The sequence below is a fragment of the Poecilia latipinna genome, unplaced genomic scaffold (assembly GCF_001443285.1).
Source record: "Poecilia latipinna isolate Pla-1442-1.1 unplaced genomic scaffold, P_latipinna-1.0 Scaffold1583, whole genome shotgun sequence".
In the NCBI taxonomy this organism is placed as follows: Eukaryota; Metazoa; Chordata; class Actinopteri; order Cyprinodontiformes; family Poeciliidae; genus Poecilia; species Poecilia latipinna.
In genome coordinates, this window is record NW_015114199.1 from 1 (window position 1) to 24,606 (window position 24,606).

Genomic DNA, 24,606 nt, shown 5'->3' on the forward strand with positions numbered 1-24,606 from the left:
ACTTTGAAAATTCTGTAATCAATTTCCCTTCAAAATTAATAATCAGAATGAAAATGATGAAACTCATTTTAACTTATCATGCGCTTAATTGGCAGACCAAAAAGGGACAGTTGGTGAATTTTTTCAGACCGTTTTTTTAGGTTTCACTTTTAAGTATCGGCTGATGATGCACAATGAAGGAAACTGGGGACAATTTATCAGTCTACCCCAAGATGCAAGATTGTGAAATCCCTGAAATCATTACTGTGTACGATGTGCTTCTAGAAGATTGGTAGTCTATGAGAAGTGGATATATAAATAAATACTCATTGATAAGAGTGACTTGAAAGTTAACAGATTTGACTTTTTATTGTAGGACGGATATAAAAAGAAGCACGCCCGTGGACGTGTGGAGCGCAAGAGAAAGTCAGACAACCTTTGGTACAAAACTCCCTCTATGCAGGCTTGACTTAACAAAGCGGTTGATCTAAATTTATATTGTAAACTTTTTTGTGTGTGTGCTCTTTTTCAGTAAAGACAACAATCTACCCTGTCCTCGAGAATCTAAAAGGGCAAGACTCTCTGCAGTTGTAAGTCTTCTATTCTGCCTTGTCTCGGCATGCTGTTCGCACGATTTGCTGGGTGAGAAACGTTTCCACTGTAGATGTTTGACCTCTCTTGTATAAATCTGTTAATTTTCTCTGTCAGGTTGATGCAGACCTGCCTACGAAGCCACCTCGGTAAGAGATTATTTTTGTCACATTTTTTTACTTTAGCTAGGAAAAAGCAAAACTTGTAAACTGGTTTATTTTGTTCATGTGTTTACAGTTTTAACTTAAGCTATTAAGGTGAATATAATTTAAGTAACTTATTACTTTTCATAAAGGGTGGGTCCAAAACCTGTCTGAAACGGCCTTTAAAAGTCTCGAATTCAGTTTAATGAGACTTGCAGAAATAACTCCTGTTTGCATGACTCTACACTGAAAATCTCTCCTTGATTCACCAAATTGAGATTCCTCTGACTGCAGATTTTTTACTTGTCTAATGTTCTCAACACTAACATTCATAAAGCTTGCAGTAGACATCTGAGGAAGTTGCTGGGAGCATTTCTACTATTATTATTCTGCTTAAAATCAGAAGGTTTGATAATTGTCTTCTGATATTTACAAACCTTCACTCGGTCCCATTGAAAACGGCCCCAAACTTTGTGCTGTTAGGTTAGAACTTTAATCTCATTATTTACAGACGTTTGTTGCCGTTTGTCTAATTTTCTGTCCCTTTGCATGTTTTCAGAAATGGTCTGTTTCTGTTCATGAAGGAGAGTGCTGCAGAAAACAGACCTTCATTAGGTTCGGACTTGCACAATGATATGAGGAAACGCTGGAGAGAACTGAATGAACCAGAGAAGGATGAGTATTGCTCACGCTGTCTAAAGGTACCAACATAGGACAAAAAAAAGAACGTAGTTGTTTTGATTTAAAAATACCCTAAAAGTATTTTTTTTGTCATTTTTAGATGAAGCATGAGTATAATGCCAAGCTAAAGGAATCTTTGGATGTAAGTTGAGACTTTTCTAGATTTAACAGGAAGAGACGTGTGACAGTTTGTTTGTTTGTTTGTTTGTTCCTCAGCAACAAACCATTAAAGAACAAGATATCGGATTTGTGAAGGCAAAGCCTTTGGTAAGACGAAATCTTAGTTTCCTTGTTAATACACTCAAACACTTGGCTTATGGATATTTTTAATGTTTTAAGTTTCACAGTTACTCGTGTTACAAACAGGCAATCCTAAGAAATAAGGTTTAAATAATCACAGAAAAAAAAATACAAGAAATAGTTTGAAATATTTCACTCCACATGTAATGGATTTATGTGATACGAGTATTACTTTTTGAAACGACAAAAATAAATCCCAATAGACGTTGAAGAGGTGTGAATACTTCTGTACTTGCTGCTATCGTATTGGATCTTCACTTCGCATAAACACATTTTACTCTGTGCAGAGGACGTCACCCCGTGAGCCCAAGATGCCCAGCCAGTGAGTGTGTGACCAAAACCTTCGAAATGTTCCCTGACAAGATTCAGTTTGACTAATTCAGCACTGTTTTTCTGTTTTTCAGAACTGTATTGACATACTTTGCCAAAGATCAGAAGATGTCTTCAGCCAAATCTATGAAACTTTGGGACAAGCTTCCTGCAAAGGAGAAGGAACGTTACAAAGAACAGATGCATTCAAACATGAAACAATACTCAGAAAACCTGCAAAAGTGGTTCAAGGTGTTTACAAATGTCCATCTTTGCTTTGGGTTTTTCCCAAATGTTCTGGGAGATAAATGTATCCATTTTCCATTCTCTGTGCAGAATCTGACCACAGAAGAACAAACGGAGTATTTGAAACAAAATCCCAGTGTGAGTACTTTGAAATTCGCCAATGTTTTCAAAGTTGGTTTTCTGGAAATCATGTTCCAACTTGCATTGCAGAAATTGCAGTTCCTCGATCCCAAACAAAAACAGGTGCACAACAGAGAAGAGCTACATCCGAGTCAACCTTCAGTAAGTTATATGAATAAAACACACACATTCAATCCAGTTAAACAATGTTGTTTTTTTATATCTAAAATGGAAATTAAGTGTCATAATGCATGTCATTCAATTGTATTCAAAAAGTTTTTGCAAATGGAGAAGTCGTGGGCAAGAAGGACAGCAGTCAGTGTTGCAACAAATCTGAAGAAGCCTCTGCTTTATGACTGTCATTATAATGCTAATTGCTCCAGGTTCGGCCAGCAGAGACGATCTTCCACTCTAAAATTTCCTGGATGACACCATCTGTTCTTTACGCGCTCTGCTAATCCTTCTCATTTGCTTTTGCTGCTCCTCTTTAAATCTTTGTCTGGTTACAAAGCCAGGGAGACTTTGGACTTATTGATTCACATCCATGATGCATGATCACTACCCAATGATCTTTTGTCTGACAGATTTTTGACTTGTGAGATAAGGAAGAGGTTTCTCACGCTGAGCTGTAATTTTGCTTCCTGTTTGTTTTTGGTTCTCAGGACTCGGAGGACGAAGACATCACGGACAACAGCAGTGAAGATGATATTTGGATCAGTTATGAGGTGATGTTGATGGTTCTTCCTGTTGAAAACAATGAATGTACTCTGAATAATTGTTGGATTTTTTTCTAAATGAGTCACAAGATGAATTGATTCAATTCTATCATCTTCTGGTCCACAGGATGAGAGTGGAGAGGACTGGGACATGTTTGAGATGCATCGCTGATTGACAGAATCAGAACCTTCATACACTGCTATAGGGAAACTTTTATGAACACTTTATCAACTGAGCTGAAAAAATGCTGCCTGTAAAGTTACATCATTGTGTGGCAGAGATATTCTCAATAATGTTTACTTGTCGTTATTATAGCTACAATATGAAAATATTCTTGATGTAGTGAGTTCCTGGGAGTAAGAAGAAAAATTACAGTAGGACAGAAAGGGTCATTTCCTCGTTCACGCCGCGATAATTTTACATTTTTCAAGTGCTTATTTTAGTTCATTCGCCTCTTGGTTAAAATGATGTAAACTGTTTTAAATTCATATTCATAGAGGGGAATTGGGAATGTAATTTAGGTTAATTTTATCACTTTGTATATGTCATGTCAGGGATGATATAATAATTAAAGAAAAACTAAAACATGAATTTGGGATTTGTAGGTTTTTTAAATGAAAAATATAGAACAGATATAAGTAATTTTGGTGACAAATTATATATTTTAAAGACCAATTAAGTGTTCTTGTTTAAGAGGTGTGGAAGTTTTCTTAAAAAAAAAAAAAAAAAACAGAACTGTTAAGAGTAAAAAAAATAGAGGTACATTATCTTGCAGATTATACAATAATACAACTCATATTTGTGTTTTGGAATTTAGATGCGACTTTCAAAATTTGCTGCCTGTAATTACAATAAGTGTGACTTCAGATATTTTGTATTTAATTTTACTTGAGCTGAATGGATTGTAAATGTAGTTCACTTAAAGTTCAGTCGGTTCGTCAAGTTTTTATTTCTTTAAATCACTTTATTGCTACGTTTCATAAATAAATTGCAGTACATGGGTCAAAGAGTTGAGTACAACTGAAAAATATACACCGAGATGCATAGTTTGAAGCAAACAAACCAACTATGCTTTTATTGGTATAAAAAAGATCTAACGCTGCAGGCTGTGGCAGTCCATTTTTAACATAATTTGCCTCCATTTGTTGTAGTAACACACCTAAAAAATATTTTCTACAGGTTGTAAATAAATATACATAAATACCTTTTAATTTATTCAGTGAAATTTTACAAAATGGTTTTTCTAATACTAAAAACGATCTCCATGACAGAAGATGGTTGAGCTATTATATTTCTCTAAAAAGAAACTGACGTAATTAAAATGCATTAAATTAATCAATGGTCGTTAAATTGTTAAAAGGTGGATGCGCTGGGAGTCAGTGCAGCTCAGGCGCAGCTGTGACTCCTGAGGAGATCGATTGCTTCTGCCTGAGACGGGTGCATATTAAAGTACGCATGATTTTAGTTAGGTTTTTCATTAAACTTAATAGTTCATCTTGTAAATGTAAGAAAAGTAAGAATTGTGTTAATTGCATCGCTTTTTATTTCTGGTGGTGTTTCAAATAAGCAGAATTGGCGAACAAAGTGAAAGCAGCCGGTTTAATCTGCGGCACAGGAGGCGGCCATCGATGGAACTCGTGCAGAGAGTGATTGTTTCTGCCTGATCGCTTAGTAAAGATGGATGCCTGTCGAAATAGGTAAATAAACTCAATTAAGGTTTTGCTGGGACCGCGGTTGCGATATTCCCCGCCGGGAAGGCTGTATTTGGGGGTTGAGAACCGGAATTTTGGCTGCCGGAGGTTCTTCCAGGGAGCGGGGAGGCGCACAGCCGCACTGCAGCAGCAGCAGTGCTTGCTTCAGGGACGAGCAGCCTAGCTACTGTTGGATGTTCCTCCAACTGCGAAACAATTAAAAATATCTATATTTTTATCGCTGTTATAATTGCAACCGCTCGTGTACATCTTCTGTGTTGTAGCCATATTAGCTGTTGGCGCAGGACGCCGCCTCTCCTGTTACCTCCTGGTATTTTCACTACCTCCAGCCTATTCATAGCCGCGCTCTTTGTTTTCCTCCAGCTTCAAGCTAAGCTCCTTTCATTGAATGGCAAAGCTCGGGGCTGCAGGGAAGTGTCGAGGACTCGCGCCGTGTTTTGGACTCCGCTGACTTTCCTTTTCGTGTTTTGTGTCTGTGTGCTTGTTCTCAGGCTGTGAGTGCGGGAAGCAGCCCTCTGCTCCGTTGTGAGTCCCTGCATCCCTTTCTCAGTGACCGACTGGCATCTGTGCTGCTAACTGTGCTTCCCTCCTGCAGCAGCCCAGCTCTGGCCGATGCTTGCTGCGCTACAGCATGAACACAACAACGTCTGCTCATCTGGTAGATCTGGCAAATGAAAATGGAGGAGCTTTCGGTGTCCAGCCTGGACAACAGCAAGCTGGAGGTACGGTGGTGATGATGATGATGATGATGGTGGTGGTGGAAAGCAGCAACAAGCAGACACGCATTGTTGTGAACAGGTGTCATCAAAGACATTTTAATATCAGACCAGACCTGTGTAAATGCAAAAAGTAACATTTTCAAATGATGATTTCATTCATGATTTAAAAAGAAATACCCACCCAAACTATGATACTATACACTGCCTGATACCCCCCCAAAAAGCAAAGGAGTGCAAGTCTCCTTTGGATCTTGAAAAGGCATCCTGTGGTTGATTAAGAATAGTAAAATTCCTGGCATCAAGCAGAGAAAACCTGTAAGGAAACTCTTAAAAGTGGATTGAGAACTGTCCAACTTGTTGTTAAAAACTGTAGCGAAAGAGGGGAATCGTCATCATCATCTTTGAAGAAGAAATGTGGTCAGAAAAAAAAAATCCTTAGTGATCCCCGGAAAGTTTGGTGAGATCAAATCGAAGAAAAACTAAACTAGAACTAGAACTATGTCTTCAACGTGAAGAATTAGGACTGAAAAGTTGTTCAGTCAGTGAAGGTAGCTGGAGAAAAATGCTTCAACCTTCAAAGGAGCAAAAAGATTGAACTCTAGAGTGATGGAAGAAGGTCATGTGCTCTGATGGGTCCAGATTTACCCTCTTCCTGAGTGACAGGCGCTTCTGGCGCAGCCTGTGGAGGAAGCACTATGATCTGGGGTTGCTGCAACTGGTCACGTCAGCTGAATATACTATGAGCTGGTTTCTTCCCTGATGAACAGGGATATTCCAGGATGAGCCGTTTCCTTGAGCATGAGACTTCATTTCCACCAGGGTTCAAACCTTAACCATATTCAGAAAAATTTATGTGACACTGGATGGAAACAAATGTTTACGTAGGGTTGGTTTAAAAAAGGTTTAACGCTTAATTAGTGAAATCAGAATTTATTTATTTTTTTACAGTTAGGTAATTTTTTGTCTGACTTGGTTAAATCTCAAACTTGCAAGTGGGCTTTAAAAAAAAAAAAAAAAAAAGCAAAAACAGAATTTATTTTGAAGGGGTTTAAGACTTTATCACCTCAGATAAGCCACAGAAATGTACCGCATGTCGTCCCTGGCAGGCAATGGCTCAGGACATCCTGTCTGACCTGGTGGAGGACGCATGTCTGGGTCTTTGCTTTGAGGTCCACCGGGCTGTGAAGCAGGGCTACTTCTTCCTGGATGACACGGACCAAGAAAGCATGAGGGACTTTGGTGAGCACAATCTGTCCTACCTTGCAAAAAGATTATATTGCATCACTGAATAAAAGCCAAACACAAAAATCTGAGTTTTTCAAACAAACGTACATGCAGATAATAACTAATACACAGATGCACACAAACTTGTGTTGATTCTGTTACCGGTGTCTAAAAACCCTACAATAAATGAATCAGTTCTCCAATATAATCTCATGCTGATAAATAAAATCCAAGTTTTATTTAAAATGTATTCAATGTAAAGAAATGCTGCATCAAAGAACAATTGTTCACTAAAAATGCATCTAGAAACATTTATTTTGCCACCCATACTTTTCTGTTTATCTGGGGTAAAAAAATGGATATTTCTCTTATCAGTTGTTTATAATAGGAATGGCAAGAAAACATGTCCCTCGTAATACTGATGTGTCTCAATCTTTATAATTTACTATTATCTGAAGTCAGATGAATGAATGAATGAATGAAACTGTTTAAAACTACAGGAACAATCATGGCTGAGTTAAGATCCATGTTAGGAATTAATTGCTTAAAACTCACAAGAGTTTTAGATTTATTGTTGGCAAAAATTGTGAAAACTGTGATTAATTTTGAAAATCTACATTATTTTTCTTTTCCTCACTGACTAAATGTTCTCCGATTAAATGCAGAATTTTCCCTAAAGTATTTAGTTTGAGATTTGATGACAGTTTTATTCACGGTTCTCGATTCGAATCCCTTTCAGAAATTGTGGACCAGCCTGGACTGGACGTGTTCGGCCAAGTGTACAACCAATGGAAAAACAAAGAGTGCGTTTGTCCCAACTGCAACCGGAGCATTGCGGCGTCTCGCTTCGCGCCACACCTGGAGAAATGCCTCGGGATGGGACGCAACAGCAGCCGCATAGCTAACCGCAGGTTCAAAGTGCAGACCAGCATCCTCTCAGATGTTCACGTTGTGTTTATCTCCGATTCCATCTGTGAATCTGATTGGTTCCCACAATCAGAATTGGCTTCATGGTTTCTTCCTGGAATCTGTTTTGGGTTATTTCTCATAAGTAATGCTGCCGTCTTTCGCCGTTTTACAGAATAGTTACTGGCAACAACACCAACAACAAGTCGGAGAGTGACCAAGAAGATAACGACGACGTCAACGATAACGACTGGTCCTACGGGGCAGAAAAGAAAGGTGAAGCTTTGGACTTTCTTCATGTTCCTCAAAAACTGATTCACTGCAGATTTTCTGTTTTTCCTCATCTGTTTTTTTATTTTACAGCAAAGAAAAGAAAGTCGGATAAGGTGCTTTTATTTTACCCTTAAATATATATATTGTTTATCACCTGTTTTATTCATGAAAGTGTTCAGAATTTTTGTCCTGACTTCTTAACCCAAACCAAATGGTAGCTCTATTTTTTCTTCTTTTTTTTGTTGATCCTCAGAATCCAAATTCACCAAGAAGATCCAAATCATTCAAGCATAAAAGCAGTAAGTAAACATATCTTTATTATTATTATTACTTACACAGATAACTCATGTGAAATTCTATCAGCTCTGTTTGAAAACGTAGATTGCAGTAAAAATAGGAAATCACATGTGCGATTAGAGTACATCAAATTTTCCTTTAGAAACGGAAAACAACTAAACAAAGCAATAAAAGATAAATAGGGGAAAAAACTAATTTAGAGTTAAATATTTTGAGGAAAGCATCATTGATTATAGGTGACATTTTGAACATATCTTCTCTAAGATATGGAAACAGTTTGTATGGAATGCTTTACAATTTATACATTATTAACAACTTAGGAAATGGAGACCTGTAAGTGTGATTTTTATGCCCACATAGAGAGTAAAAAATAAAGGTAAACGAGGTTCCTATTGTGACAAAATTAAATTGGAAATAATAAACAGAACATAATAGTAAAACGGGGTTCCTTCCTGTTATGTGGAAAAGTATTTACTTTTTATTTTGTTCAGATTTTGATAAGCATGGAAATAGAAATCATGTGTGGAAGAAATAAGATTTCAAGATCATATTTTCTATTCTTATTATCTAGAAGTTATATTAAGTCTATTCATCAGTCCACTTTTTTATCCATCCATCCATTTATCTCTGTCATTCTTCCATTTCTCCATCCTTCCAATCATTTTTTTTGTCTGTCCATCCATCCATCTTTCTAATTACCATTCCATTAATCTAACCATGTATCCATTCATGTTAGTCTCGCCATCCTTCCATCTGTCCATTCCATGAAAGTCTACATTTTCCTCTGACTGCTGCAGAAACATCTGCACCTTTTTTCTTACATTTGTCTATTATCTTCAGAAGGGCAAAGAAACATTAACATTAGATTCTGCAGAGGTCTGACATTTTGACCTGAAAAATGTGTCGCAACAGAATGTTTTAACAAAATGCCTTTTATCCGCCTTTTCCCAGGTACAGCCAGTAAGACCAATCAAGACAATGAAGCTCATGCGCCGCCCAAAGACTCGTACATTGCCTCTTCAAGGCCTGTGGGTATGGACAGGGGTAAACCTTTCATATGGGTTTGTAGCTGACTGACCACGTAGGATCTGCTTTGTTTTTTTACTTTATTTATTTTTCCTCTCCAAATATCCCGTATTAGAAAAGAGTTTGTGCATATTGATGAAATCTAAAGAGCTCACAGTGTATGTTGTGTGTCAGGAGCGACCCCTTGCTTTTTGTTTCTGCACAGGCATGATGGGCCCTAGACGGCGGATGGAAAACCAGGAGAGTCCCCGCATGCTGATGAAAGACGAGGCTTTCTCTCAGTAACGCACTTGGCCACAAACACACCTTCTTGAACTGTGTAGACGAACACACACAGGCGGAGAACTCGAGGGAGAGCAGGAGCCCTTCGGTTCTTTACGTTGTCGAACCGGCGGACGTTGGCGTTGATGTTATCGGTGACATTCGTGGTGTCTGCTGCTCTGCAGAAGAAATCCTGAACCTCCCACTTTGTTCTTGATGGATTTGTTTTAGTTTTAATCACAGAATCATTGAACCAAACAATGTTTTCCTCATTTGTTTAATTATATATATATTTTTTGTCCTGAATAGTGAATATCATCATGTATAATTTTTCTGCACAGAATAAGAGTCTGGAAATGATCCAGAGGCTAAAGCGAAGACGGCCGCGTTTGGTGCAACAGTCTGCACACAGTATTTTATTTCATAAGACAGAAAAGATCAGGCAGTAGGTGAGCTGACGTCTCCTCATTTTTGTTTTTTTAAAAAAGAAAATCTAATTATTCGAGAACTAATGTCAAAGACAATCATTGGAAATGGTTTGTCTTGTTTCCACATTGACTGTCGGGGTTGTAGTTTTCCAGTTCACGGCGTGAGCAGCTCTGTTTGGTGCTCGCCTAAGGAAACTGGTTTTGAAATGTTCAGTGAATGAACATCTGATTTTGCACGCAGGCTGCAGGTTGCCTGCAGAAAGCAGGTTTCTTTTGGGTTCTCTTTCTTTGGATAGACTCAGCTTGTTTTCTAGCATTCAAATATGTCTTTGTATCATGTTTACATTGTAAAGGGTCACATTTGTCCATGGTGTGATGTGATAGTGTAAATATTCTAATAGTCGAATTGCTGCTGTCATGGCTCGGTTTGTTTTCATCTGTCTAGCATAATAAATGATTTGTTACCTGTCGGAAGGATTCCTGCTTGCTTGACTAAAATGAACTGACCAACAGGGGGCAGCCATCACCAATTCGACCCTATCTTAATTTAAAATGACTCACTCCATAGTGGAAGTCTAATAAACTCAACATATTGCAGTAGTTTTCCTCACACAGTGACTCTATTTTGGTTTTGTACAAATTAAGTAATTGGTTCTTTTTTTTTTTCCGTTTTCCCTCCCAAGAGAATAACGTTTTTCTTAACCACTTCACCCAGTTATACCTGAGTCACTTTCAGCTCTAGACAGCATATGCACTCAGCCCCATTTACCCATAAATAAAATCTAGCAAAGTACCTTCAGAAGTCTGGCATTTTAGTAAATAGAAAGCACCTGTGGGTAATTTTATTTCAGTATAAATCCAGCTGTTCTTTGAAGTTTTCGAGAGGTTTGTTGGAGAACATTATTGAGCAGATGGGATTATGAAACAAGAAACGCAGCAGAACGTTTTGGGAGAAGTTTAAAACAGGGTTCGGTTCCAAAACAACATCACAAGCTTTGAACATCTCACATATCTATTGTTTGTTCCATTGTCTGAAATGTAAATCCAGCAAGATGGGTTCTGTCAGGAGAAATAAGCGAGAGTTCAACCAAAAGAATTGTGAAAACCCCAAAAGTTTTGACAGCTTAAAGGTCAATGTCAATGTCAAATTTATTTATATAGCACTTTAAAACAGGTATAAAACTGCACCAAAGTGCTGTACAAGAACGACAACACAAATGACAAAACAGAGTAAAAACAATACATCAATTAAATGCCAAAGAATAAAAATGAGTTTTAACCTAATACAACCCCTGCAACCTAATACAGAGGAAATAACTTTAGTTTTTAAAGATAATAGTAATAAGTCAATTATTTCTCTCATTGAGGCATTTAGCTAATAGAAAATTTTGCTAATTCTAATTGTTTCCTCCGTTCATTATTTTTGAAAACTAGGTATATTTACTTTGAAAGAGTAATAAGTTGGATCATTTTTGTATTGAAAAAAGGTGAAGACGTTAACAAAAACCGGAACTGAACGGAAAGCCTGACGACATTCGATATTTCCGACGGTACTTGAAGGCACCGTTGGTGTCTCGTGGGTGGGCAGTGCTCAGACCGAGCAGTTGATTTGGCTTTAGGACTGAATTTGTCTGAAGTCAGGCGCTTTGGAGAAGGCGCCTGGTGAGGCAGTCAAGTCGGTGTAAGTTGGGCATGTTCAGGAGGGTAAACACAGGCGGGAGGTGAGGAACAACAGTCAGCCCCGAGTTAGTGAGTGGGGAAGTGAGGGGGCTTTACAGACGCAAAAAAAAAAAAAAAAAAAAACCCCGGAACTCGAAACGGTCGGAAACGAGCTAACGTCGACTAGCTTTTCGTTGACGGTGTGTTTGCTGTCAACTTCGCGGAGGAAAGGCGGAAGGCTCTCTCGCGTTGAGCGCTTCTTTTTTAAAAGCCTTCCGGGCTTTTATTTACACATTCAAAACCTCCTTGAGTTTCCGTCACTTTTTTTTTTTTTTAAACCACTTGTGGATCCAGAAGATGGCATCAAGAGGGGGCTTCCCGGCTCCCCAGATGAATCCGACTGTGAGCCCCATGAATGTTGGCCATATCGCGGGCATGAGGATGCCTGGGATGCCGCAGCCTCCCGCGGGTTACCCCCGGAGCATGACCAGCACTCCCCAATACCACCAGGTTTGAACTTCCTTTTTTATATTTAACCTCCATTTACTTAGTGAATCAAGTCAGTTTTATAATTTGAGTTGCTTTGTATTAAACTCTGAATTTAATACAAAGTTATAGAAGAATAATTAATTTTCGATGTGTTAAAATTCCACATTATTGATGGCACTTCCGCCTTTAAAAGAGCTCTACACTACTTTCCTGCCATCTGTTAAATTGCCGCAACTCTTTACTGTGACTTTATCGTTTTTCTACTGAAATTTAAGATGCTTTGCGTATAATTAAATATAAAAAAGTGATAAAATAAATATGTTTTGTTCAGGTATGAAGGAGAAAGTCACGTGGTTGCCCTTAGCATCCTGTCAGTTAGTGAAAATAACAGTTTATCATCACCACCATCTGCCCCCCAGGCAAGCCTGCATATATTATCCCACTTCTACCATCTGCGGGTTCATATTGTTGAAACTGGCATGCACAAACACAGCAGATATTTATTTTGGCAGTTAAAACATGCGGGGCTTCAGTTATTTTCTTGATATCAGATAAAGACACATGTTCTACACTCTCATAACATTTCAGCTTAAAACCTGAAAATATCTGTCCAAAATATATAAACATCCACCATTCATATTTTTGTTTTTTCACAATACAACTGTATTTGCTGAATTATTTGAAACAAAAAACATGTAACAGAATTTAGTTAATTTAGTTTGTTGCAGATAAGCAGTATTTTTTTTTATTAATACACATAGTTAGTAAAATAAAGTATTAGTTTTCAATTGAACAAACTTAGTTTTTTTTTTTGTTCTTCCATTTTAGCTAACCTGCATTCAGTGATTTTGCTAATGGCTTGTGAACTGTAGTTTTAATGACTGATAATTGCATTTCCTTTAATTTCCATGCAGAAAACTGTCCATTTTCCAAGACTGCAAATATTTTCAACACCTTAAAAACTCTTGTCACTCTGCTACCTTCTACTTCATGTCATTAGAGACTTTTTTTTTTTTTTTTTTTTTTTTTTTAAAACCCCAATTAAACCATTTCTAGTTTGGGTTAAGACCTTCAACCATTAAACTCCCAGAGAAGATTATTTATCGATTCTAGCACTGATCAACACTTGGGTTTTCATATGTCTTTTGTCAGAAATGAAAACTGGAATGTTCAATACCACACCATTGTATCAAATAATAGAGGAAATCACACTTTGATACTTTTATTTATCGTTGAAACTTATGGTAAAAGATGGTGCTGTGAGTTGGGGACAAGTTACAGTGGGTTTTAAGGAGTTTGAAGACCAACCGAGTAACTAAAACTATCATTCCTACGCTTTTCTTTTGGCCCCCTGCAGCCCTGCTGAAGGGGAATATTAGATTAGATTTAATAGAAATCACTCAACATTAGAAATATTAACTTTTTCCCAACAGAAGAGAGGGTTTAGATGGCCAAAATGTCTTGGCATTACAGATAAACTTGAAATCATGGTTTTACTCTGACTGTGGTACGGCAGAGAAAATAGTCCTGCAGAGGATAGTGAGGGGAGCTCAGAATGGTTGTTACAGGTGCAGAACCAGCAGAATGCTTTAGCTTTTTGCCTCGAGCTATTAAAACTCTGTGCTGCTATTTTATGTTTTATACATTTTGTGTTTGACCTATTTTATGTTTTTTTGCACAGATCTGTAGTTTTATACCATTAGCTTTGCAATACTTCTATTCATCAATCTCCGTCTTTTTTTCACTCCAGCGATCTGGGATGCCCCCTAGCAGATTGGGGGGCCTCATAGGATCAATGGGGGGACAGATGCCGGGCCCTTCTTACGGTGGTGGCAGCATTCCGATGCGTCCAGGCATGGGCCATCCCGGCATGGACGCCTCAAGGAAGCGCTTCCTTCAGCAGCAGCAGCAGGAGGCGCTGGGAGGCCCAAGAAGAGGGTAAGTTATGTAAAACAAGTTCAGCTGCATAATTTGTAAATTAAGTATTATAATTGAAAGTGATTTTTTTTCTGTAATATGTAGAAATGAAAACAATCAGGAGTATTGCAGTTATTTGATCACTTTTGTAAAGGTTTCATATAGATTTCAGCGGATTACGACTTCTTTTAAAGAAGTATCAATAACATCAAGATACTTAATTTTTTAATGGTTGGAAGTTCTGTCACAAAAATTTAATTTCTATAAGATGATAGGACAAGGATGTTAATTGATTATTCTATTGATTGATTTTAAAACAAAAATCGAAAAAAGCTTTTTTTATATGCAATATTAGAAAAACATTAGCAGAGGCAAATAAACAAATTCCTTTTTGAAAATTTTATTCCCCAAAATACAATAACATAAAATTCCCTTAGTGAATTTGAACCAAGTGAAACCAAATCTGCCACTCAAAGAGTTTAGGGTAGAACATATTTGCAGACAAAAGTATTTTTATCTTAAATTCTAAATATATTTTGTACAGTTTTGGCTTAGTTACTGCTGAATGTTTTTTCAGCAAATAGCCTCTTTTTGAATCTGTATATTCCCGATCATTCACGAGTACTAAATTAGATGATGATTATTTCAATAATCAATCGTTGGCGATTAATCGTTTCAGCTCTACAGTGTTGTCTCTGTCTGTATGACTGAAAACCTACAAAGTGAAATCCCTTAAATCAGGACGCAGTGGTAAAAATATTTACAGAATATCTGCATTTCTCTTTTCCAAGACAGTTACTCATTACATTTTTTTGTAGATTGAAAACTGTAGAAGCTCCATGTTAAAATATGTTAATTGTTTTCTACAAAAAAGCTGACTTACAATGATTCCTCCACTAACTTTTTAAAACTATAAAGAAGCCATAAGGAGTCTCTCAGTCATAGTCAATTATCACCTATTTAAATTTTTTGTGTGCATGAGAGAGAGCAGTTGGTATTACACAGCCCTGCAGGTAAACAGATAAAAAAATGATTACAGAGTGCCGTTTTAAACGTTTGTTAGCGTAGTACTAATAACTGCAAAGATCAGTGTGTGTGTGTATTTGCTGGAGAGTTTATAGACTTATACTTTACGTTAAGCTTCCTCATGTCCAACTCTTCAATTTTGGTAGTAAATTAAAAAAAACATCTCGCTAACTTTGGATGTTCTTTCCTCAGTAATAACTTCTACACTGAAGGTTGCTGCCGTCAGTGACCTGGCTTAGTTTTGGTGCATTCACTGATCAGAAAAAAAGATCGGATTCTTAGTTTTTGACCTACCATTCAGAAATCAGTTGTGATTCTGATCATCAAACTGTTTTATTTTTGATTTTTTTGTGTGTGTGTGTGTGTGTTTCCTTAAAGTCATGATCCTAAAGAAAATCCCTGAAAGTGGCTGCAGTGTTAAAACACGAAGAGCCCAGTGTCTCATGACTGGCCTTTGGCTTTCAAAGCAACAGACACAAGAGGCTATTTTTGACTTCAAACCGCTTGGTGACGCCACGCTTATGAAAGTGCTGCACCGCGACGTGAAACGACATTTACAGCATCGGCTTTAATGAATCTGCTGCGCTCTGGGGTTTATTTAGCAACACAGTAATGTTTATTAAGGAACGCCAAACTGCTTAAAGCACCATCCTGAATGAAAGGGGGGGGGAGTTACTGTATAATTAGATTAAAAGAACAGATCAGCTCTTGTGTTGAGCAGCAAATGATCAGTAGAAACCTCAGGAAGATTTAATAAAGGGCTAACGTTGGCTGTGATCGTGTGATTGCACTGTGAAGTTATTCCCCAGTATTTGATAATCAAATATGGTGTTTTACTGAGTTCCTGTTAAATTGGTTAACCAAAGAGTGATCAAACGCAATATAGAAGGGCTTGTTTCCTGTCAGTTAGGGAGCTCACCGTTTCTTTTCTGGTCGTTTTAGAGCAAAAAGGCGCAAAATGGCTGACAAGGTTCTTCCTCAAAGGGTATGTATATGTTTGACCCAACAGTCATAAGTAAAAACAACCCATCAAAGATGACGAGCTCATAAAAACTCGCCTTTTTCTCGGCGTTTAGATTCGAGACCTGGTCCCCGAGTCTCAGGCCTACATGGATCTTCTGGCCTTTGAAAGGAAGCTGGATCAGACCATCGCTCGGAAACGCATGGAGATTCAGGAGGCCATCAAGAAGCCGATCATGGTATCTCCTCTTCATTTACTTATTTTTGTGGATTTCAGGCTTTTCAAGCAGCAGAAACTCGAGTTAAGAAGAGCTGCTGGGCTTGTTTTTGTCTGAGAATCAAAGATTATTAGAAATATTCCAGATGTGCATTTCTTTGTCGGTTTATTATTTGCATAACAGATCTTCGGTTGATTCAAATTTGTTGTTGTTGACCAACATGTGGTTCAAAGGGCTTTGAATGAAAGTGAAAGAGATCACTGTTGGGTTACGGAAAGATCTTTGATCCATTCTGAGAATAAACTCTGCAGTGTGAAAACTCTGGCTGTCCACCGGCGACAGCAGCGGACTAATGCTGTTTTTTTTTGTGTTTTTTTTCTCAAAGAAACATCTGTTTGGGATTCAGCAATGAGATGAAAACTTTCCATGAAGTAGCATTTAGAAGAGTTCACAGGAACAAGTCCTTAGTTCATCTCAAGTTGCAAACGATTCATTTAGTCTAGAATTAAAAGAGCAGTCTAGATTTTAAAGGAATTATTTGTGAAATGATGCTGAGATTAATGTGTAATAGAGTCTAGATAAAAGCACATTTGAGGCTATGATCCAAATCATAAAACCACTTGAAAACCTGCATGGTTTCTTTGGATCACTGGATTATTGATTATGCAAAAGAAGGACTTGATGCATAAATATTGATGAATTTCCTGCTTAGATTCATGCTTAATATAATCTAAGAAAAAAACAGATATATTCTGATTCGGCTCAGTCTATCACCTGGAAGTGTTGCAATCAAACAGCTGAGAGAACCTCCAATGACTTTATGGGCTTTCAATCTACAGAAGATTATTAGGAAAAATAAACTTTGATCATAATAAACTGATTATTCACATTCTAAAGCGTCGTCTCTACATAACATTTCTGGTAAAATGCCAACTAGTTTTTTTTTAAAGTTGATCAGAGTTTCTAGAAACTCTTGATGAAATAATCGATGATTTTCTGTTTCCCTGAAGTCTAAATGTGACCTGACATGATGTGATGCTGTGGATCTGTTTCTTTCCCCAAAGACTTCATAGCTTCATGGATGTTTTAAATAAAAACCTGGTGCCAATAAACTGGTCATTATTGGGTTCTTTAGCAGAAATCTGTCCAAAAATATGGTTAAAATGGTTTGGCAGACACAAAAACAAGTCATTCACCTCTCAGTCATCATGTCTAAATCTGATAGAAAACCTGAGAAAAGAACAAATGGAAGAACTAATGAGTCTGGAGAGAAGTGTTGAAAGATTCCTCTCTTTCTGCTCCAACCTTGTGAAACACTACAGAATATAAAGCTGACGATAAGATCTATTTTATTACATCTTTTTGAGGTAACTACGACTGTGACAGCATTCACAACTCCACAAATATAAATAATGCTTTTAAAAACGTTCCCAGTTGTAATGTTTTTCGTTTGGATTCATATTTATTGATGCTTTTATTGAGCAAACATCATCAGTCCTGACAACAAGAAAAGCTTTCAGGGTTTTTAAGCATCATGAATTGGAATTCATCGTAAAAACGGTAAATTTATCGTGATGAATGATGAATGATGCGATAAATGTCCCTAATTCTAAAGCTGCACTTCGTATTGTTTTGTTAAAGAACTTCTTTTTTCTCCTAACCAAAAAATATGTTGGATTTTTCCTGCATTTCTCCATTTAAGACTCGGAAAGCTCTTTATTTTAAGGCTTTTTTGACTCATGCTGCCATTTATCTGAAACAGGTTTTAATAAACAGCTGTTGCATCGGAGCCGTTACGCCGGCCTGAATTTACAGCCTTTTTTTTCCCTTCTTCTTCTTTCTCCTCTTGATGCAGCAAAAGCGCAAGCTTCGCATCTACATTTCCAACACTTACACTCCCAGCAAGCCGGAGGGAGAGGAATCTGAGAAAGTGTCCTCCTGGGAGCTGAGAGTGGAAGGCAAACTCCTGGAGGAAGTAAGTGGACGGCGCAGCTGGGGAACCGGACTCTTCGTTTCTGTTTGGACGTTCGCTCGCTGCCTTCTGATTCCCTGTTGTTGTGTTCCTGCGAGTTGCAGTTGGTCCTTGGCTCAGACCGCGTAGCCAGATGTGCGTTTACAGCTTTCCCCTATCCCACCCCACAACAGCTAACGTTCTCACACACTTGCACACACGCACACAAGCTCACACTCTCTGTTGAAACGCGGAATTGAAACCACTGGCCGTTGCATACCAAGAGCTGACATGCCTCCCCTCCCTCCATCAATTCTAGCCCGGCTCATTGTGTCATCTGGGGCCACAGAAGATGGATCTTTTTTCTTTTTTTCTGTTAATTTTTTCCCTCTTGCTCATTGGTTCAGGCATGCGTAGGAGCGCCGCATGGCGCAAGTGAAAAAAAGGCAAAGGGGATGTCAGGGAAGGAGTGAGAGGGGTCACGTTGAGCAAACAGGCTTTGACAGGGCAGCGAGGAGGCTGGGGGGGTGCAACAGCTTTTTCTACTCAACAGTTTGGTTCCTCACTCCCGATGTGGTCAGAGCTAAACAATGCAGTTGTGGACCGACACTGCGGAGTAAGGAAACACTGAGGCCAATGTGTTGTGCTGGCTTTTCACAGTCTTTCTGCTCTCTCTCTTTCTTTCTTTGTCTCTTTCTGGGGTTTTTTTCAGCCTGGTAAGCAGAAGAAGAAGTTCTCCTCTTTCTTCAAAAGTCTGGTGATTGAGCTCGATAAGGAGCTTTATGGACCCGACAATCACTTAGTAGAGGTACGCAGCGATGATCCAGCTTCACTTGGATTTATCTCGCAATAAAAACTTATATTAAGTGAAAAGAAGTGGTTTCTTTGCATTTTCTTCATTTAAACAGTGTTTAAACATCCAAAGAAGCAGATATCCAATGTTTACACCAGCTTACATGCCTTTCAGTACTTATAAGTAATTACAAATACTTACTCACCATGCTAAGAAAATAACGATAATAAAATTACAAGAATAAAGTTGTGAAATTGAGAGAGTAAATTAATGTTACTGAACTGTTTTTTTAAAACAATTGTTCATCTGAAATGATTTTTTTAAAAAGTTGAGTGCTTTGTAAAAACAATCTCTCACTGCAAGTCTTTTCCGGTTTGTTTCCACTAGTTTTCCTCACCCAGAATTTCAAATTTACACCCATTCTATTGTAATTTAAGAGAATTTTGTTTGTTTTTCTTTCCTAGTGGCACAGAATGCCCACCACTCAGGAGACGGATGGTTTCCAGGTGAAAAGGCCTGGCGATGTGAATGTCAAATGCACTCTTCTGCTCATGCTTGACCACCAGGTAGCAAACCTCCCCCCCCCTGCCGCTGCTCTTTTTGTCATAGTTTAACATATTTTTTGTCGACCAGGACTCACTTTTGGCCAACATTTCTCCTTTTCAGCCCCCGCAGTACAAGCTGGACCCTCGCTTGGCGCGTCTTCTGGGCGTTCACACGCAGACTCGGGCCAGCATCATGCAAGCTCTCTGGCTCTACATCAAGAACAACAAGCTGCAGGATGGCCACGAGAAGGAGTACATCAACTGCAACCGCTACTTCAGACAGGTCAGGCCACAAAGTCTGATGGCTTTAGATGTCAACCATTTTACAATTTGTAAAATTTGTTGATTTTGACTCCTTGTGATACCAACAAAGGAAATCCCTCCTCAACTTAAGCTTTCTTGCAGATATTTGGAGCCGTCACCTGCATGTTTCAGTCTGGGCATAGTGTTCTTTTGGTGATGCTCGGTGTTGTTTTCTTGGGATTGTGGCCCAAAAGTCCCAGCTTAGTTTTGTCAGAGCTGGCATTCACGAAGTTCAGTTTTATCCTTGTCTTGTATTGCACAAATGTTTGCCTTTCTGAGGCATTTAACTGATTGATTATTGTGACACATCTCAGATCTTCGGCTGTCCACGCATGAAGTTCTCTGATATTCCCATGAAACTAGCAGGCCTGCTGCACCACCCCGACCCCATCATCATCAATCACATTATCAGGTAAAGGAATAGTTACTGTCCAATCTCTGTTTGGGTCTTAATATACATTTCTCCTGAAATGAGGGACAGTTGAAAACTGTCCTGTTGTCTGAACTTGATTTTTCTTTTTAAATCAAACCCTGATTAGCAGCAGCTCTCCACCTGCATGTTTCCTCTGAATAGTGTGGACCCCACCGATCAGAAGAAAACGGCCTGTTATGATATCGACGTGGAGGTGGACGACCCTCTGAAAGGCCAGATGAACAGCTTCCTGTCCTCCACCACCAACCAACAGGAAATTGCTGCTCTTGAAATGAAGGTCGGACCTGAATAGTAATCCCCAAACGTTTTTAATCTTTATCATAAAACTGTTAGAGTGAAACCTCTCTGCTGCTTGCTACAGATCCATGAAACGATTGAATACATCAACCAGCTTAAGACGGAGAGAGACTTCATGCTGAGCTTCAGCAATAATCCACAAGAGTTCATCAAGGACTGGTTGAAGTCCCAGTGCAGAGATCTGAAGGTAAATAAATGTAAAGTTTTCTACCAGCTTAACAACACAGGAGTCTTTGTTGGATGTTAGTCAGTCAAACATCTCTTGTGTTTATAGAAGCTTATTTTAATACAAACTAAAAATGTTTTTTAAATACTGTGTGGAAGTTAAACTGTATAAATGATATAAATTATTATTAGCCCTTAATCCTCCTGGTGGCTCTACGTTGTCTGCAAAATGGCGACTGCAAAAGTTGGGATTAAACGGAAGAGTCAGTAGGTGGTTCAACAATGATTGAGTAAATTTTTTGAAAACTGTATTTTCTGTTCTGAGTCGAGATGTATAGATAATCACAATACAATACTTTGACCTTTTTGAATTCTGCATCAAGAAACATTAACCAAAGTATGGAAAAACAAAAACTACTACTATAACTAATAAAAACTAAACTAAAACTAAGCAATATTTAACTAATAACTACTAAAAACTAGCAAATGCGCTCTACAAACTAACTTGACAAAAAGTCGCAACAAAATGAAACTAAACTGTAAATAAAAACTACTATAACTCAGTATCTATCTTTGAACCTCTGTAAATGTTTAAAAGAGTAGTGTAGCTTCTTTAAGAGGTTTATTTGCAAATAATGATACAAAAAATTAAAATCATTTAACTTTCCATTTTAGCTGGCATTAGACGTAGATAAAGCAATCTCCTGTGCCGGGAGTTAATCAGGCTTGATTAGGGAGCAAATTAAAACTAACTAAAGAGAGTTCTCCAGTTTGTAAATTGTTTATTGTAAATTAATTATTTAGCTCAGTTACTCAGGAATTTCTAATGTTCATTGCATTTCAAAGCTGAAGTTCATGGTTTAAATTAATCTAAAGCTTCTCAGCTGCTCCGTTTTCTTTAAGCAGGACTACAGAAAACATTCACACACAGGAACACAGCCTGCATTCATGAAACGCAAACTGTGATGTCAGCGAAAACACTTTATCCAATATATACAAAACTTTCAACCAAACCCATAATGAGGGTATGCTTAGACAGCTCAAATTCATCATAGTTTAGAAAATAATTACACTCCAGCTAAGGAGTGTCAGACTTGAAACAAAACGTCTAAAAACATGTCAGGAGGTAAAACCTTTCGCCCACCAACTATGAATTTTGGGCTTTAAAGGCTTAACCTGTCTGCATTTCATTTGTTTTCCTGCTCTTCAGTTGTGCTGCCTTTATTCACAAAAACAGGTTTCCAGGTTTCAAGCTTTGTGCGTAAAGGTTCTTGTAGGTTTGGAATATGGTTCACTGTGTTCATGAAGCATTTCTGTTCCACCAGCTGATGACCGACGTAGCAGGAAACCCAGAAGAAGAGAGAAGAACCGAGTTCTACCAGGAACCCTGGGTTCCTGAAGCAGTGGGCAGATATGTCTATTCCAAAGTAAGTACAAACTATCACTGTTTTTAGTGTTTGTTAAAGTTGATAGCCTAAATGTAAATTTTAATGCTATTTTAGACTCAGTTTCATTTTTTAAAAACATTCACCAACCTCCCCGTTCTTATCATCTTGATCTTGTGCCTAATGTCTAAGTGTTGTGAATTGTTGCTGTATAAATAAGCTGAATTTAAGCAAAGTGACAGATTAAATAGCAGATTGTTTTTTGTACTGTTTGCATACTCTAAACCACATGTGTCAAACTCAAGGCCCAGAGGCCAAATCTGGCCCACTGTAGCTTTTTATGTGGCCCTCTAGACTCTAAAGTGACACATAAAAAGAGCCGTCAAGATAACAGTGTGTATAAATATTATTTTATCAATCAGTTCAAAGCAGTTTTTGTCTGTTTACTGCCAAATTGCATAAATCAGTCCCTCCAGTTTCTTGTGAGTTATTGTGGAAATTCACACAAAATCAACAAACCCCTGCACTTTTTTGTGCTAAAGCATGATTGTAAGTTTATTGCAGATTTTTTTGCAAAAATGGAGAAAAACATTGGATTGGTTTCTTACTTCTACCAAACAGCTGCCTCAACCTTACTTAAAGTTGAGTTATTATCCATAATGATATGGCAAGTAATAAAAAGTCGCAAATATTTCTAAATTACTACCACAAACACTTTTATAGTGCAAAAAAAAAGACCAAAACAATTGGGAAATTCTGGATGGACTGAAAAGATGTTCAATATTATTTAATTTGAAGAATTAGTTTATATTTCAACAGTTTAACCGATTTTATCAGTACACTGTGGCCCTTTGAGAACATTTATGATGATTTATGACATCTTTGCACTAAACCATCTTTGTTTCAGGTGCAGCAGAGGAAGCAGGAGTTGGAGCAAGTGTTGGGCATCCGACTCACCTAAACATGGATTCTGGAGTCTTCGTAGCCACCGGTCGGCTTCAGTCAGCTCATCCAGTCTTGATATCTGCTTATTTGAAACTGGAAATAGTTCAGCCATTCTTGCAGGTTAAAATGTTTTACACAGCCTTTTTCTCTTAGCAAGAAATTGGGACAAAAGTGATGATTTGTGTGTTATGTAGTAAAGTATTTGCTTTGCATTGTCCATCATTGTGAGCCTTTTTAAAAATGAAATGGTGCCTTGTTTTACATATTTTATATATGGTACAAAATTCTGAAAACCGATAAGTGCTGGTGCTGTATTTTCTTTTTCCTTTTTACCATTTATTAGAGGGGTTTTGCTCATATTAAACGGAAGTAACATTTGTGGTGCTGTGGTGGCGCAGGGGCAAAACCGACCCATGGTGGTCGCAGGTTTGATTCCCGGCCTGGTGACATTTGCCACGTCTTCCCCCTCTCATTATCATCTTTCCTGTCTAACTACTTTCAAATAAAGGCCACTAGAGCCAACAAAACCTTTAAAAAAAGAGAACTAAGATTTAAATACCCAAAGTGCCCAGTGTCTAGTAACAAATGCTTCAGAGCATTTTAACATTTACCATCCCATTCTTTGCAAGTCATCAGAACAGGAAGCTCTTTTTATGCAAAAATATATTTGAGTAATTTGTGCTGTTTATGTTTTTGATATTCTTTTAATATTTGATATGCGAGAAAGCAGTTCACTGGCTTTCTCCATTACCTTCTGAAGGTTTACATGCTGTTTTTCTTTGTGTTTATCATTGTTTTAAGTCCAAAAACAGAAACCTTGGCAGACTTTGCGGAAGTTTATTAATAATTAATAGGGCACATTCCAACGTGTTAGATCGACAGAGCTTATGAAGAGTTTAATTGAAATCCTCTGTAAAGGTTCGGACCATTCCACCGTATTGTGCCAAAATGTGTTTTGTGAATAAGAAATGTGTACAAGTATTTTTGTAAAGCTTCTTTGTAAAATGTTGGCTTGTTGTTTGTTCAAAAGCTTTTATCTTTTATACATTTGAGGTATTTTTCAATAAATGTACTTATAAATCTTAATGTTTTTTAAGTTCTTCATAAAGAGTTGAGCATTTCTGTGCAGTGCTTTCCATTGCACGGTCACGGCAGATGATAACGATACCTCCTCCACTTGTGCTGTAGTCGCACTGCTGCGTGTTTGGGCTGGTCCCAGGGCTCAGGTTGTTCTGCAGGGCTGCCGTTTCAACAGGTATATCTGGTTTTACTCAAACACTACCACTCCTCAACTAAAAGCCAAGATAAATACAACCTTCCCTTCTGAGTCTCGGCTTAGAAATTGACACCGGTTTACAGCGGTGGTTCTCACGTTTAACAGCACGCTGGGCAAACCCAATCCCCAAAGAGGCTTAGTTGGCAAAAAAAGATAAAAAATCTAATCGGAATCATAAACTAAATACATTGATCTGTTAGGAATTGGTCTAGATTGACTGGTAGTAGGAAGAAAATTACTTTTAGGATTAGTTTCACTGCACCTTTTTACTACACTAAAGCTACATAAGTGAAATTTCTGGATACTCTCCAG

At 38.0% G+C, this 24,606-nt stretch overlaps 3 protein-coding genes across 8 annotated transcripts; all 3 read left to right on the plus strand.

Annotated features, from left to right (window-relative positions):
• The first annotated feature begins 359 nt into the window (after window positions 1–359).
• LOC106963805 (nucleolar transcription factor 1-like) lies at window positions 360–3,954 on the plus strand. Its single transcript, XM_015058903.1, has 12 exons — window positions 360–420; window positions 512–572; window positions 691–719; window positions 1,273–1,414; window positions 1,495–1,536; window positions 1,611–1,661; window positions 1,982–2,016; window positions 2,099–2,255; window positions 2,340–2,387; window positions 2,460–2,531; window positions 3,032–3,094; window positions 3,213–3,954. Exons 4-12 carry the CDS (start codon window positions 1,292–1,294, stop codon window positions 3,255–3,257), a joined length of 636 nt encoding a protein of 211 aa, XP_014914389.1. The 5' UTR covers window positions 360–420; window positions 512–572; window positions 691–719; window positions 1,273–1,291; the 3' UTR covers window positions 3,258–3,954.
• Window positions 3,955–4,441: 487 nt separating this feature from the next.
• On the plus strand, window positions 4,442–10,403 carry atxn7l3b (ataxin 7 like 3b). 6 transcript variants are annotated; one of them, XM_015058899.1, is made up of 11 exons: window positions 4,442–4,535; window positions 4,657–4,783; window positions 5,290–5,323; window positions 5,394–5,520; window positions 6,624–6,756; window positions 7,481–7,652; window positions 7,823–7,923; window positions 8,011–8,033; window positions 8,174–8,219; window positions 9,169–9,261; window positions 9,449–10,403. In XM_015058899.1, exons 4-11 carry the CDS (start codon window positions 5,470–5,472, stop codon window positions 9,526–9,528), a joined length of 699 nt encoding a protein of 232 aa, XP_014914385.1. In that variant the 5' UTR covers window positions 4,442–4,535; window positions 4,657–4,783; window positions 5,290–5,323; window positions 5,394–5,469; the 3' UTR covers window positions 9,529–10,403. The 6 variants fall into 6 exon arrangements, with proteins under 6 accessions (XP_014914385.1, XP_014914383.1, XP_014914388.1 ...); XM_015058897.1 differs by having other exon boundaries at window positions 5,290–5,520; XM_015058902.1 differs by having other exon boundaries at window positions 5,290–5,520; window positions 9,169–9,245.
• A 1,011-nt stretch (window positions 10,404–11,414) lies between these two features.
• Window positions 11,415–24,104, plus strand: smarcd2 (SWI/SNF related BAF chromatin remodeling complex subunit D2). Its single transcript, XM_015058908.1, has 13 exons — window positions 11,415–12,101; window positions 13,831–14,018; window positions 15,966–16,008; window positions 16,100–16,222; window positions 18,057–18,176; window positions 18,865–18,960; window positions 19,410–19,511; window positions 19,612–19,773; window positions 20,108–20,205; window positions 20,368–20,503; window positions 20,588–20,710; window positions 22,014–22,115; window positions 22,981–24,104. The coding sequence occupies exons 1-13, from the start codon at window positions 11,949–11,951 to the stop codon at window positions 23,032–23,034; spliced, it is 1,500 nt and encodes a 499-aa protein (XP_014914394.1). The 5' UTR covers window positions 11,415–11,948; the 3' UTR covers window positions 23,035–24,104.
• The last annotated feature ends 502 nt before the right edge of the window (window positions 24,105–24,606 follow it).

Bases quoted from the DNA above. Each gene is read 5' to 3' on its own strand.
- smarcd2 (XM_015058908.1), top strand. From the start codon at position 11,949: ATGGCATCAAGAGGGGGCTTCCCGGCTCCCCAGATGAATCCGACTGTG. The intron at 16,009-16,099 runs GTATGTATATGT...CTCGGCGTTTAG, and splicing joins ACAAGGTTCTTCCTCAAAGG to ATTCGAGACCTGGTCCCCGA. The intron at 20,206-20,367 runs GTAAAGGAATAG...TCCTCTGAATAG, and splicing joins ATCATCAATCACATTATCAG to TGTGGACCCCACCGATCAGA.
- LOC106963805 (XM_015058903.1), top strand. From the start codon at position 1,292: ATGAAGGAGAGTGCTGCAGAAAACAGACCTTCATTAGGTTCGGACTTG. The intron at 2,256-2,339 runs GTGTTTACAAAT...TTCTCTGTGCAG, and splicing joins ACCTGCAAAAGTGGTTCAAG to AATCTGACCACAGAAGAACA. The intron at 3,095-3,212 runs GTGATGTTGATG...TCTGGTCCACAG, and splicing joins ATATTTGGATCAGTTATGAG to GATGAGAGTGGAGAGGACTG.
- atxn7l3b (XM_015058897.1), top strand. From the start codon at position 5,470: ATGAAAATGGAGGAGCTTTCGGTGTCCAGCCTGGACAACAGCAAGCTG. The intron at 6,757-7,480 runs GTGAGCACAATC...AATCCCTTTCAG, and splicing joins AGAAAGCATGAGGGACTTTG to AAATTGTGGACCAGCCTGGA. The intron at 7,924-8,010 runs GTGAAGCTTTGG...TTTATTTTACAG, and splicing joins CTACGGGGCAGAAAAGAAAG to CAAAGAAAAGAAAGTCGGAT.